Source organism: Typopeltis vanoorti, chromosome 1 (assembly GCF_054136105.1).
Source record: "Typopeltis vanoorti isolate ZY-2024b chromosome 1, IOZ_Tvanoo_1.0, whole genome shotgun sequence".
Lineage (NCBI taxonomy): Eukaryota > Metazoa > Arthropoda > Arachnida > Uropygi > Thelyphonidae > Typopeltis > Typopeltis vanoorti.
Genome location: NC_143549.1, coordinates 117,232,962 through 117,248,886, shown reverse-complemented (window position 1 = coordinate 117,248,886; position 15,925 = coordinate 117,232,962). Strand labels below are relative to the sequence as shown.

General features: G+C 36.5%; 1 protein-coding gene across 2 annotated transcripts in view; it reads left to right on the top strand.

Moving 5' to 3' along the window:
- The window catches only part of Mcm5 (Minichromosome maintenance 5), a 288,604-nt gene that overhangs the window by 105,664 nt on the left and 167,015 nt on the right, over nt 1-15,925 (top strand). For both annotated transcript variants that reach the window (XR_016548356.1, XM_090393095.1), the window contains exon 6: nt 12,640-12,721. Coding sequence is in view for 1 of the 2 variants with exons in the window: in XM_090393095.1 (XP_090249221.1) it covers nt 12,640-12,721 (82 nt within the window). In the remaining variant the exon portion in view is untranslated. The remainder of the gene's footprint in view (nt 1-12,639; nt 12,722-15,925) is intronic.

Below are 15,925 nucleotides of genomic sequence, written 5' to 3'. Positions count from 1 at the left end.
GCAATCAAGAAATTTATATTTCTTGATTGTTTGGTGTTGAATGCTATCACTATTCCTTCCTTTCCCCTGATCATTATTGCCTGAATACAGTGCCGTCACCTGAGGCAAACAATTAAATATCTCCCCTGATGGATTATAAGACAAATATATAAGAAATCTCTAAATGCTGTTTTATTTTTATTACAAGAGAAACATTAATGCAAAACGATTACATAATAATATTAAATGTTTGCCCTATGTGGATGTTGCACAGCAAGTGTTTACAAGTTCTAAGTTTAAATTATAAGCTATGTCTGCCTCTATTGATATAGTTGCTAGACCAACCAATCTTTCTTGGGTCACTGCTGTTCGCAAATAATTTGGTTTAGTTCCCTGTGGATACCCACCTATTAGATCTGAAATCCCAGTCCGTTCTCTGCATTCCTTAAAGCCTGCATGTAGGTCTCCTCTCAGTTATCTAGTCTTGAGCCTTAAGTGACTCCAATTTGGAATTTAACCAATCAGACAATTGTATTCTGTATTGGCTTATTCTAGAAAATGGTACTAAAACTAAATAGAAAGTAAAAAGAAGTTTTCACTACAAAAGCTATCAATAGGGGAAACTGCACAAACAAGGACTCTAGTAAATTGCAGATTCCATAAAAGGAAGATTATCTTTTGTGTAGTGAAGAATGAATCTTATGTGAAGGCTTCTGAAATCCAGACAAATTAATGCCTTTTTACAAGATTTTCAGACTTCGAATAAGTTTTTCTGATTGAATTGCAGAAATTTTCTTATTTGGTTCTCGAGATACTTGAATGATAACTTTAAACCTGGAATTTAATTTCTTTGAAAATGATATTTGAATCATTGATTGCACTATTAACAACTTTGGACAAATCAAGTTTGGCACAGAATAGCTAGTTATTGAGCAAGGATAATTAAATGTGTATTGAAATAGCTTCTTTAAATCTGGTAGAATTAGGACTAAAATAACATTTCTTAAAATCTGCCATGATGTTTATCTTGTCAGTCTCAATATGGAAATTCATTCAGAAACTTATTCAAAAATTTGGAAATCTTGCATAAAATAGCATAATTCTTCCTGAGCATAATCTTTCTAGTAGTAAGACTTATACGTTGGTTAGACATAACTGGTAATTAATTTACGGAATTGACAACGCATATAAAGTAAATAAATTAAAGATAACTTTAATGAATCACTTCTATATTTCGGCAATGTCACATTGCCATCTTCGGGAACATAAAGATATGGTATGTGCACTAAGGAACTAACAAAGCAAATGAGGAAGAAAATAAGAACTAATTTTGTTCCTAAAGTCCTAATGGTGCCCTCTTGCGGGCTAATTTGGTAGTCTTGGCAGTTGGGCTGAAGTTCTCAAAATGAAAGTCTCCCAAATTTGGGGCAGTTTCATGCACCCAAATTTGTTGAGGTTAGGAACGTTTTTTAGAGCTGCTGAAGATTCTTTGAATAGTCTTTCGTATTTAAACTTGCTGCGATGGATTATTTTTGTCTTCTTCCAACGAATTTTATGGTGGGTATCTAAGGCATGGTCTGCCAGTCCAGAGCGGCTGTAGTCTTGGTGTTCTGAAATCCTGATATTTGTTGTTCTGCCTGTTTGGCCAAAGTAGGACAATTTGCAGCTGCAAGGGACCTGGTATACACCAGGTAGGTCTAGGGGAAGTGGTTGGTCTTTGGTAGAGCGGATAAGGGATGCCAACTTTTTATATGGTCTGTAACAGGAAGTAAGGTCATATTTTTTGAGGATATTAGTTATTTTTTCAGAGGTGCCCTGGATGTAGGGGATAGTGATAGACTTGGTGTAGTCTTTATTGTGGAGGGGGGAGGGGGGTTGTGGTTTACAGGTTTTAGTATTTTTTGGATTTTTTTGGGGTTGTAGCCATTGGCTAAGAAAGTGTTGAGGATGTGGTTTAGTTCCATAGTCAGGGCCTTGTCATCTGAGCAGATTAATTTTGCCCTGTTATATAGTGTTTTTATCACCCCATATTGTTGTGAGGGGGGTGGGGGTGGGATTGCTGGTGAATGTATCTGCCAGTGTGGGTGGGTTTTCTGTAAACAGAGAAAACCAAAGATCCATCAAGCTGGCGGGTGATTAAAGTGTCTAGGAAGGGGAGGGTGTTGTTTTCCTCTTTTTCTAAGGTGAACTGGACTCTGGGATGTTGGTTGTTTAAGTGTGTTAGGAAGGAGTGGAGTGTATCTGAGCCATGTGGCCAAATAGCAAACACATCATCCACATAACGAAGCCAAATAGTGGGTTTTTGTGGGGCGGAGTTTAAGGCTTTCTCTTCAAATGTCTCCATAAAGAAATTGGCCAAGGGTGGGGAAAGTGGTGAACCCATGGCTGTCCCCTCTATCTGTTTGTAGAACTTTCCTTGCCAAACGAAATAGCCTGAGTTCATTGTGAACTGAAATAGGGCTGAGATATCGGGAGGAAACTTGGCTTGGATGAGCTCAAAGGTTTCTTTGAGTGGGACATTAGTGAATAGGGAGGAGACGTCAAAACTGACCATTATGTCAGTGTGTTGGAGTGTGAGGTTTTCTATACTGGCTTTAAAGTGGGCCGAGTTTTTTATGTGTGATGGTGTGTTGCCAGTGTAGTGTGTGAGCGTTTTGGCTAAATGTTTGGCTAATTTATATGTGGGGGAATCAATGCCATCCACTATGGGACGTAATGGCACATTTTGTTTATGTATTTTTGGGAGTCCATATAATCGGGGGGGTCTAGAGTTATAAGGTTTAAGTTTGTTGGTGACTTCCACAGGCCAAGAAGTGACTTTCTTAAGGAGACTGTGGATAGTTCTAATCTGAGAGTTGGTCGGATTATATTCAATGGGGAGGTAAGTAGTACGGTCTCGTATTAAAGAATTTAGCTTACCTTTGTAGTCTTTTTGGTTAAGTACCACAGTGGCGCTTCCCTTATCAGCTTTGGTGATTACTATTTTTTTGTTGTTTTTTAATTCTTGTAGGGCTGTATATTCGTTTTTGGATAAGTTGGATTTTGGAGGTTTGGCTTTCCTGAGAACACCGACTACATCCAGTCTCACGTTGTTGGCGATGTGGTTAGGCAGGTTGCGAATTCCACGCTCTATTTGGATCACGATTTCTTCAGCAGGTATCCTTTTAGGAGCTAGGGCGAAATTGTGACCACGTGAAAGTGCGGTGAGTGCTTCAGGCTTTAAAACTGCCGACGAGAGGTTGACTACCGTGTTAAGTGGTGGCTGGGGTACAGAAGTAGAAGTCTTTGTCAGGTTTTCGTATTTTTTTACGTGCCGACTACGTATTTTTTCGAATTCCTTTCTTGCCGATGTGCATGAAATGTCATGAAGTATCGACCATAGATCAAGGCCGAGTGTGTTAGAAAGCTCTTCCTCTAGCGCCCGTACGGTTTTGTTTTCCTCGGCAAGGAGAACGCGCGTCGCGGTACCAGAGTCCAGTTCACCTTAGAAAAAGAGGAAAACAACACCCTCCCCTTCCTAGACACTTTAATCACCCGCCAGCTTGATGGATCTTTGGTTTTCTCTGTTTACAGAAAACCCACCCACACTGGCAGATACATTCACCAGCAATCCCACCCCCACCCCCCTCACAACAATATGGGGTGATAAAAACACTATATAACAGGGCAAAATTAATCTGCTCAGATGACAAGGCCCTGACTATGGAACTAAACCACATCCTCAACACTTTCTTAGCCAATGGCTACAACCCCAAAAAAATCCAAAAAATACTAAAACCTGTAAACCACAACCCCCCTCCCCCCTCCACAATAAAGACTACACCAAGTCTATCACTATCCCCTACATCCAGGGCACCTCTGAAAAAATAACTAATATCCTCAAAAAATATGACCTTACTTCCTGTTACAGACCATATAAAAAGTTGGCATCCCTTATCCGCTCTACCAAAGACCAACCACTTCCCCTAGACCTACCTGGTGTATACCAGGTCCCTTGCAGCTGCAAATTGTCCTACTTTGGCCAAACAGGCAGAACAACAAATATCAGGATTTCAGAACACCAAGACTACAGCCGCTCTGGACTGGCAGACCATGCCTTAGATACCCACCATAAAATTCGTTGGAAGAAGACAAAAATAATCCATCGCAGCAAGTTTAAATACGAAAGACTATTCAAAGAATCTTCAGCAGCTCTAAAAAACGTTCCTAACCTCAACAAATTTGGGTGCATGAAACTGCCCCAAATTTGGGAGACTTTCATTTTGAGAACTTCAGCCCAACTGCCAAGACTACCAAATTAGCCCGCAAGAGGGCACCATTAGGACTTTAGGAACAAAATTAGTTCTTATTTTCTTCCTCATTTGCTTTGTTAGTTCCTTAGTGCACATACCATATCTTTATGTTCCCGAAGATGGCAATGTGACATTGCCGAAATATAGAAGTGATTCATTAAAGTTATCTTTAATTTATTTACTTTATATGCGTTGTCAATTCCGTAAATTAATTACCAGTTAAGCATAATCTTATTCTTTGTTGGAAGTTTTTTTCACTTAGTTAGACTATAAATTATATATTTAGTTTAATCCTTTATCCAAGTGAAAGCAAACAAAGTGCAAACTTTGTTTGCTTTCACTTGGATAAAGGATTAAACTGAATATATAATTAATATAATCTTATTCTCTTTGCATATCCTAGAGTTTACCAGATTCCTTGTTTCTCCATTTTGTTCTTGTTGTGAATAGAGCAACTGTGTTTTTGTACTGAAACTTGTATGTTTGACTGACTGAACCTTGTATTCTGAAAATATGGAATTTATCCATTTTATTTCAGCCTGATCTTGTAAAGTATGGGGCTTTTTTTTTTTTTTTTCTTTCCCTCGATTAGCCATGGGATCTTGGGGAACACTACAAAAATCCATCATAACATCACCTCTTTCAATTTGATAATCTATTCTAAGAATTTTATGAGACTGCAAATTTTATATTGGAGTATTTATTAACTTATTACTTTTAATAATTATTTTGTATTGCAGTTATTAATCTGTAATTTCTGCTTATTATCTATAAGTTTCTTTTTACCATATATTCATAACTTGTGAACTCATTCTCCACTGGCTGCCATTAAATCGATCCTTGGCTTCTAATAATTCTCATGTTCCTGGCGTATAAAAAGAATACACTTTGTGATGTTTTTTTATTCTCTTTACATAACCATTCATTTGCTGTTTGTTCATTCTGATGTGAGATGTTGTTACTTATGAGTATGTGTTTTTTGTATTAAGCATTTTATTTTGCCTTTCATAATTTATGTGCCAAGCACATAAATTATTAAAGTTCACTGAATTATCTCCACATTAATAAAATCAGTTGGCAATATATGTAAAAATAATACCATAATAATAAAAACAAATGCCACATTTAAAGAATGCATAAAAATAGACAAGTAAGGGAATGCAGCTTGTCTCCAGTCCTGTTTAACACACACACAGAGTGTCACATTGGACCTCCCTGGTTTCAATGTGTTATTACTACTTAAGTGGATGGACCATGGTGTCGAAATTGTACAAATCAGAAGAAACACTCACCAAGTTTTTTTTTTTTTAAAAAAATCATTACACTTCCTCATGTGCTCCTTTAGTAGCATGCACAATGAAAATTTGATAATCTATCTCTGACCAGCTTCTCTGAAGCATGTCAGGAGTGATGGAAGACACAACAGCAGAAATGCAATGTTTTAGGTTCTCCAAGCTGTCCACTTTAGTTGCATAGACTGTGTCCTTCGCATACCCCCCCACAAGAAAAAAAAATCAAAAATGGGGTAAGATTGGTGGTCAGGGAATTGGTCCTCCACGTCCAGTCTACCACTGAGGGAAGAACCTGTCAAGAGTTGCATGGACCCTTCAAAGAGGATGTGCAGTTGCAAGTCTTTGAATCGTGGAAAGAGGAAATTTTCCAGCATGTCAAGGTAAATCATTCCATTGATATTGCTTTCCATGAAAAAAAAAATGGGCCAGTGATAGCGTTTCGTATTGCACCACACCAGATTTTTATCTTGGGACTGCCATGCACGTGTTCCATGATACAGTGAGGATTTTAACTCCCTCAAAACCTGGCATTGTGCCTGTTCACTTTTCTGCTGATATGAAAAGCATCTTCATCAGAAAAGGAAAATCTGGGTTCTCATCAACAGGGTTCCAGAATTTCACCTGCAAACATTACCTGTTGTGGCTTATTATTTTTCTTGATTTCCTGCAAATGTGCATTTTGTACACGTGTAGATGCAACTTATGATTCATGACCTTGCGAATAGTGGAGTGGGGTATTTGCAGTTCATGTGATGCTCTCCTAACGGATTTTGTCGGGCTTCTTGCAAAGATCTCACGAATCCTCTCTGTCTTCTCTTCCATTATTGACTGCTTCCCTCCTCCATGTTGTTTCAAAACAGTGTTGCTAGGAAATTTTCCCTCCACTAACGGATATTCTTGGGGACAGGTTCTCCCTTTATTTGTACATTTGACGGAACTTGTGTTGCATTACTTTGATTAATTTCAGTTCAGCTAACCACCACACAACCTATGCTTTCTCTGCCCCTGATGCCATGTTTAAAACTACAACCTTGTCCTGCATCATGACACAGAAAAAAATTCTGAATGAAACTTGTAGTCTCTGGAACATTTGAACAACCCAAACTAGGGGAGTCCAATGTGGACAACGTGTGTGTGTGTGTGTGTGTGTGTGTGTGTGTGTGTGTTATTCAGATATTGAAAGAGCCAGTGTGAATACAGTTAAAACCAAATTACCAACTTAATTATATGCAGATCAAGTTTTAATTGCTAATGCAGAATATGAACTGTCGTTAGCTCTGTACAACCTTGACAAGATTGTTACCAAATATAACACGAAAATATCTTCTGAAATAAAAGTTGTCATTTAAAAAAAGGAAATCAATATGCACAAACCAACTAATCTAATTGGCTGTAATGTATGCTACATTTGAAGAAATAGAACCAAAGCATAAAATTAATAAATTAACCAAAATTATAGGCATAATTAATGATATCTTTAAACCATACCTAGTCCAAAGAAATACAAGATTACAAATATTCAGTGTTTTAGTTCAGTGTTTCTCAACCTGTGGTGTGTGACGATGGGACAGGTAGCAGGCAGGCTTAAATTAATTGAATAAATATATATTTTTTAATTATCTAAACAAATTAAAATTGAATAAGCAAGTAAAAATTATTGAAATCAAATGGAGACTTAAAAATACAATAACAAATATCGTCAGAATGTTCAAAGGCGGAAGGAATAAAACTATATTGTTGTTCACTTCACCCTTTTTATTATTTGTCATTCTGTCACTAAATTTGTAGCAGCAGAATGACAATAATAAAGGTGGGGTGAAGTGAACAATAATATAGTTTTATTGCTTCTGCCTTCCCTTGCTGTTTTGTCAGATTTGAAGTGAACATGTGTTATCTACATTTCAGCCAATGGCTTGTTATTTATTGATTTTTATTATTGAAGGTTTCCCTCCTTCAACCAAGGCTCATTATATCTTGAGAAGTGCTAAGTGATGATACTTGGACAAAGTGTGTCCTGAGTTAACCCCAGTTTGATATATTTTTCAGAAACATTTTTTAATAATGGAAAAGTGGCTTAGAACTAGGACTTTGAAAAGAAGGGCAAATGAAACAGGTGATGTTTCATTTGCCCTAATTGTGATACAAGTGTTGTAACAGTGAGTAAATCTAATACTATTAAAGAAGAAGAAACAAGCAGTTCAAAGAAAAAATACAGTATGAAATATTACAGTTCATATTTGGAATTCAGGGTTACTTGGTGTTGAGATGAAAGTGAACAGAAACCTGAATGTGTTTTTTGTTATGAAGTGTTGTCAAACAAGTGCATGAAACCTGCAAAACTCCGACATTTAGAAACTAAACATTGTGATGTGAAAAATAAGCCAATTGAATTTTTTTCAATGCTTAGGGACATTAAATCATTGGAAAGATATAGTTTCAGCCATGGGTTCCATTAATAGCAAGGCACTGGAAGCATCCTATCTCTTAAGCTTGCACATAGCGAAAATGGGGAAACCTCATTCTTTTGGGGAAAATTTGCTACTTCCAGCTATAAAAGATGTGGTAAAAATGATGTTTGGCAACAAGTTACTAAAAGATGTTGATTTGATTCCTCTTTCAAATGACACTGTCGGTCGCAGAATTAATGATATGGCAGGTGATGTAGAATCTCAGTTAATCAAAAGAGTTAAGAACACTTATTATGTGTTACAAATAGACGAGACTACTGATGTTACAAGTGATGCGCAGTTAATATGCTACGTAAGATATGTGCACGATAACAACATTCATGATGATATTCTATTTTGTAGAACTTTGCCATCCCGAACAGCTGGAGAAGAAATATTTCAATAATTACATAATACACAAATTGTATAGGTGTCTGTTCGGATGGAGCTCGTGCTCTTACAGGCAGGCATAGTGGGGTTGTTTCTATGGTCAAGGAAGTAGCTCCGGATATGAATTGGGTACATTGTTTCATACATAGGGAAGCGTTAGCTTCGGATATGAATTGGGTACATTGTTTCATACATAGGGAAGCGTTAGCCTCCATTGGAGGCTAACGCTTCCCTATGTATGAAACAATTTTAAATTCTTTAAATTTTAAAAACTTTAAATTCTATGTATGAAACAATTTTAAATTCTGGTGGCATTAAAATGCCACCAGAATTTAAAACTGTGCTATATAACGCTGTAAAGCTAGTTAATTTTATTAAAGCCCAACCGTTAAATAACAGGTTATTTTCAGTACTCTGCGATGAAGTGTGCAGTGAATATATACAACTTTTGCTTCATTCTGAAAAAACTGGTTTTATGAATTATGTAAAAGACAGACAATTTGCACCTTTGCAAATTGTTGGTATCCATTTCAGGCTTGCAGTCACGAGAACGACCTTTCGTTATTGAAAAAAGAACAGTTAATTGAGCTTTCAAGTGACAGTGGATTTAAAATGCAATTCCGTGATCTTGGTTTGGCTCAATTTTGGATCTTGCCTTCAGTGAGAAGTGAATTTCCTGAATTATCTGAAGAAGCATTGAAAATCGTCATGCAGTTCTCTACAACCTATCTTGTGAGAAAGGATTTTCATCACTCCTTCAAATAAAAACAAAATACAGAAATCGCCTTCGTGTATGTGCCGATTTTCGACTGAATTTGACCAATATTGAGCCAGATATGCAGCAACTCTGCAAGGGCCGAGAAGCTCAACCATCTCATTAAAAGTAAGTAGTAACATAATTAGATCATTCTTTCTTTTAAGGTTACACGGTGATCAGCATTCATATTTATAAATTTAGGGACACAAAAACACACATGTTGAACAGATTATTTTATTAATTACTAATAAAATAAAACTTGACATTTCGACCTCTGTATCGAGGTCATCTTCGGAAGGATACAAGTGTATAAGGAACCATGCTACATGCTCTAGCCCTGTATACCAGTAAATTAAATCTACGTAGTTAATTAATCCTTTTCCCTAGCCTGACCTCTAGTGATAATAAAAAATAAATAAAAAATATATGTTAAAAAAAATACAACTACAATAAACTGCTAAAGTCCTCATGTATTAATATTCTTCTGGATTTGTACAGTTCTGCTTGTTATAATATGATTTCCTTCAGTTGCTGTTGAATGTTACAAACACTTCGCCAGGTTGTCTTCTTGTAGTGGAATTTTTCTACGGCTGGTTTAGGTTGTTATACAGGTTGTATATGGGTCCTCCACATTCTTGGAATGGTTAGGCCATCATTTTTGTTGAGTTTAGGGTTATGTTTGAGCATTTCACACGACTCTTTAAATTTTCTCTTAAACCAGGTTTTGGTGCTCTGTAGGGACCTCGTATTTTTCTAATCAATTCTGTGGTATATTTGGAGTGCGTGGTCAGAAAGGCCGGTTTTCTAAAATGGAGGTATTTAATGTGTCTTTTGTGTTTGTCTTGTCTGATTGGGGTAGTTCGCCCTGTTTCCCCTATATATGGTATGTTACATGCGCATTGTATTTTGTATACCCCTGGGTGGGCTAGGTGTGGAAGAGGATCTTTAGAAGAACTGAGTAGGTGTCCTAACTTATTCGGCGGTTTAAAGGTGGTTTTAATGTTGTATTTGTGTAGTGTTCTGTCTATTTTTTCAGAAATGCCTCTAACATAAGGAATGGCAATAGCATTCCTGAAATCTTTTTTGTTCTTACTGGTATCTTTGTGGAGGATCTTGTGAAGAGTCTTTTTACTGTATCCATTTTTTATAAATGTTTGGTTGATGATCTTGTATTCCTGGTTTAGAGCTTGTTCATTAGAACAAATAGTTAGAGCTCTGTGTTTAAGGGTGCATATGACACCTAGTTTTTGTGTTGGGTGGTAGTAAGAATTTTTATGTGTATTGGCCTGTGTGTGTAGGTTTGCGGTAAACTGAGAAGGAGAGACAGCCAGAGGGAAGACATGTGACAAGTGTGTCTAGTAATGGAAGAGAATTGTTTTTTTCTATTTCAATAGTGAATTGGATACGTTTGTGTTGTTTGTTTAGGTGGCTAAGGAATGTATTTAGAGCTTCGTAGCCATGGGACCAAATGGTGAAAATATCGTCGACGTATCTGAAACAAATTTTGGGCTTTAGACATGCTTCTCTAGAGCACGTTGCTCAAAGTCTTCCATATAAAAGTTAGCTATTGGGGGAAAAGCGGTGAGTGTGGTTGTACCTTCTTTTTGAAGGTAAAAATTGTTTTGCCACACGAAATATCCGGAGCGGAGTACGTAGGCAAAGAGGACCGTGATGTCGTGTAGAAATATGTTCTGTAAGAGCAAGATAGTGTCATTGATTGGGACGTTGGTGAACAGGGAAGTTATGTCAAAGCTGACTAATAAATCTTGGTCGTTGAGTGTAATGTTTTTAATTTTATTAATGAAATGTTGTGTATTTTTTATGTAGGAAGGGGACTGACCTACCAATTCCTTGAGTGTGGCTGCTAATTTTTTGGCTAAGTGAGCTAGAGTACGTAGCTTGGTTCCTTATACACTTGTATCCTTCTGATGATGACCTCGATACAGAGGTCGAAACGTAAAGTTTTATTTTATTAGTAATTAATAAAATAATCTGTTCAACACGTGTGTTTTTGTGTCCCTAAATTTATAATATGAATAATTAGATCATATTATTTATTTGTTTAATAAAAATTAAAACTTTGTTCAATGATGATACACTCTTAATCGTTTACTTCCAATTTAATTAATTATGTTTCCATATGTATTCAAATCATGCTTTTAGATTTATTATGTTATAAATGGCATAGTTTTTTCGAACTGTTGGTAATTCCTACTTAGGTTTTTAAAAAAATTACGAAAAGTCAAAATGACCTACAGGGAAATAAATTAAAAACACTATGTTTATTTTTTTAAGTAAAACTTTAATTCCAACATTCTAAAATGTTATTTTTCTTGCTTTTCTGTTCGCAAAATCGTCGGTGACATTGTTGAAGTCTATTTCATCACTCATTTGCTGTTTTATAGACAGTAAGGTAAGATTTCTTAAATGCCAAAAAAAGTGCTGTCCTGGGTGGATATCCCCCCCCCAGCTATGCCTTTGTAACTTAGTGGTCCGTGGAATTGTTTTCAGCATTTTACTGGACCTTGGCCTTAGAAAGCCTGTTATGTTATATGAAAGTGAAACATGGAGAATGTGTGTGTGTGGGGGGGGGGAGCCAGCAAAGAATAACATAAACAAAAATAAAATTTATAATAATAGCAGGATACATTAAATTAGAAGAAGAAACCAGAAATTTTATAGGAAATACAAGAAGTATCAATTTTCTAAACAATAGATAATTATAGAAAAACAAATGGATTCAACATGTGAATAGGCTACCAAAAAGAATACTAAAATATAAACCAGAAAAAACCAAGGAAGACCTTTAATGAGGTGGTGTGAGGCTGGAACTTACCAGTAAGTGTAATGCCGTGAAAGGAAGAAGTAACTTCATTATGATTTTTAATTAGATTAGTATTAATCATCATTGTGAATAAATTTTTGTGCATATATGCAAATATGTGACAGAATTTTGGACAATTTATTTACTTATTAAGAAGAGCTATACCATTGTTTTTCTACAGACAAATTATCCATATTTCTGATCTGCTTGAGGATAGCTATTTTATACTATTAGACTTGACATGTGTATATGGGATATTAGTCTTTGAATAAGGATTAATGTTACACATAATATTCTTAGTAGACAACTTTAAAAGAATATGAAGACCATTATCTGACATTTGAATAAAACATTGGAAATAGAAGGCAGTTTGTTCTCCATAAATTCAATATCAAATGTGCAGTATAGACTTCAATTTTTTATTTTTTTTTTCATTGGCTTTCAAACATGCACTTACAACTTTCGTTACATTAGAAGTCATGTTTTCATAATATATTTGACCACACAGCATTTATATTTCATATTCTATTCTTGTAATCTTATGTTATAATGTACAAAACAATATTTGAAAGTTGACAATAATTAATAGTGTAACTTAATAAAATTGTTTGAATTTAATACAGTTATTGTAATTTTTTTTTCTTTTTTTTCCCACCAGATATCTTTGTGAACGAGTGGTTCCTGGAAATAGAGTGACTGTCATTGGGATTTATTCCATCAAAAAAGTTTCTAAAGCAAAGGTAAGGAAAATTTTAATTTTTACTTTTGTTTAGTTAAACTGTAATATCTTTCATGCGAACTATGAACATGGTAAATTTCCAGACTTTCTATATTTGGCTTGATCCACAATATAGAAAGTCATCACCTTTTGATGACATTTAATAATGTTCATCTTTGGATTTTCTTGTTTCCTGGTAGTAGAGTGACTATGCTTTTTGCCTGTTGCTGAGTGGAGCCACTGCTGAGTTTCCTGTCCTGGAGTAATTCAGGTCAGGAGTGATCACTCTAGATCTCACTGAGTGAGATTTAGAGTGATCTTGTAGATCATTCAGAGTATTAGGAGAGTATCCTGTACTTTAACAGACCTCAATAAAGGTCAAAACAGGTCTGGGTGGTTTCCTTTTCCCAATGTGCATAGCATTATGTACATCTGAAAAGTAGTGGGATACTAAGGCAAATGATGCCAAGTTATCAGCTTCTGTATTATTACTATTATTATTATTAAGCGATACATCCAGGCTGTCAAGGACATAAGGACTCTTCATATCAGCCATACCTTTTCTTGAATTCATTCATACTATCTGCATCTCTCCACTTCCAGTGACAAACCATTCCAAATATGCACCACTCTGTTAGAGAAAAATTTAGATCTTACCCCACCTTCTCGACTTCATTCATTCTCTACTTCCTGGATCTTATCCTCTCCCCATCCTCCATAAAATGAAAAATTTCTATTGGCATCCTGTAATATCACCTCTCTTTCTCTTGTGTCTGTAGTTCGCAGTTTATCTTCATAATCTGTATTCCATAATCCCAATATCATCTTTAACCCTCTCTACTTTGCACTCTCTTCGCAGTATTAGCATCTCCTCAGAGCACTTGTATTGTACTAATGAAAGTCACTTCACCAATGTATGATAGTGTCATGCTAGCATGTGACCATGTTTTGCAGCAATCTGTCATTTCAAGGAGGTTCTAACATGGGGAAGGGGCAATGACTTGGGACCTGATGTCCCAAACTATTTAGATGATAAAGATTGTGGAATTAGCAAAATAGTTGCATATCAGAATATTCTGGGGGGGGGGGGGGAGAAAGAGAGAGAGAGAGAGAGAGAGATTATAAAACAGAGTGTGGAAATATCAAGTACCACCAGATGCAATAAATACTTAAGACAAGCTACTAGTAACTAACTAAAATTCTTGATATCAAAAAGGGGGCATATGATTCAAAGAAATATCAGGTTGAGAAAGGTGAAAGAAAGAAAGTGACAAATTAAGAGAGGTAAAACCAGTTCGTCATCTGCGACTTAAAGGGATGTACAAGATATGGTGATATTGCGAGATAATTCTGTATTATTTCTAGTTCCCCCCCACCCATGCATGTAATGGAGAGATCTGTTAGTGATGACACTAGGCCTTTTTGTTCTTATTTTTTTTCCATGCTTTTCTTATTGTATTATTTTCTCTATTTCTTCTGAATCTTGTCTCCCAAGCCACTATAACTGGATCCACCCTCTTCCCACTTTGTTTGTCCTGTGGTGCAACCCATGGATGTCAGTGGGTGAAAAAAAAAAAAAGAGGAGGATACTGGTAGTCTCTCACTACTTTAGCCTCTGCTTCAGTAAGACAGGTGGTCCTGGCTGACCCTGCTAGAATCAATCAGCTAGTATTCCTGCAAGAGTCTTCTTCCCCATAATCTGGAGGACTGGGTCCAAGGCTTCCTGTGGTGCTGGTATAGTTTCTTGGGTAGCCCTAGCATTCCACTCTTGATTGCAGTCACTGCTTTCTGGAGAGTGGGCATCCATGTCTGGTTCATTGGTGGGTGGGGAGCTCTGGCACCGAATCAGAGTCCTTCGAGAATGAACAATTTTTCATCTTTGTGTATCATGGCCTCTAACCATGTCAAAAAAAACAACAACATAGAAACATCAACTGAAAACAACAAAATAAAGATACAAAAAGCAACAGAGACAGTAATAAATGTAGCAACCATTTTAATGTTGCACCTGACTGAAGTATGTCCACTCAGGAAAATGTCAATTTTCATCCAGGAAGGTTGCAAATGGTTGTAGAATTCCCAAAAGTGAATAAAATCCATTCAGGTGATATTCTAGTAGAAACAACACAGACACAATCAAAATCACCGGCCTGGTTGGCTGAGCAGGTTAACATACCTGCTCTCCAGCATGTTGCGGATTCAAAAATCCTGCTAGGGGGGCATGGGCCTGGTTTGAGACCACCTTCCCTCTTATTATAGGCCTGAAGTAGCTTGAAAAAGTTCCATGTTTGGTCTCTAGAGCAGGGTTTCTGGACTATGCAAAAATAAATGAAAAAATTACGAAAAAATATATGAAATTGATAAAACATGGGGAAAAAAATTCTTAGCCCACCTGTGGTACAAATGTACTATAGGTTTAATAATAACCTTTCATGGGTAGGAAACCTAAAATCAGAGCATCTTCTTTGAGCAGTATCCATCAGGGGAATACCAATCATAATTAATCCCCCACCCACCCACCCACCCAAATTTGAACTGTGTCCCAGATGAACAAATCTACTCTGAAATGAAAGATTAAGGAGTGACAGCAATAAGGAGAATACTCATACATGGAAAAGGTCACCTAGTTCTCACAAGAAATATCAACCTTACTTTTAGCACACCTCAACTGCCATCAGCAAAAGCAGGATATCTAAATTGCCTAGTTAGACTCTACATCTCAAAACCTTGTATTCTCTGTCTTAAATGTTAAAAGTGGCCATTCCCAAACTGCCTGTAGTGTCTGTCTAATGTGACACTAAAGATTGCGAGAACAAAATGCCCTAATTTTGACAGAGATTTGCATACTCCCGAGCATGTTGGAGGTGGAAAGATTGAAAAAGAGAGAGCCAAAAAAACAACAACAACTGAGCATTGCATCTCCATACAAGTATAGAGGCAGTACGCCATGCAAATTGTATCATCTAGTGGTTAAACCCCCCTCTTATGCTGTGAGGGCAGCCATTAAAAGATTGTCAATAAGGACATTAACATGCATGTCAATCTTACCTTTTCATAACACAACCTCCTTAAATGGTATCATTTGCTTGCTATCTCTCTTTAGAGTGCATAAAGGAGAAGAATTGATATGGATTCACTTCAGAGTATGTGCCAGACATGGTTCCACTATATCTGCAAGTCTGTACTATTAAATCTGTTAGGCAATCAAAAACAAATAATTATCTGG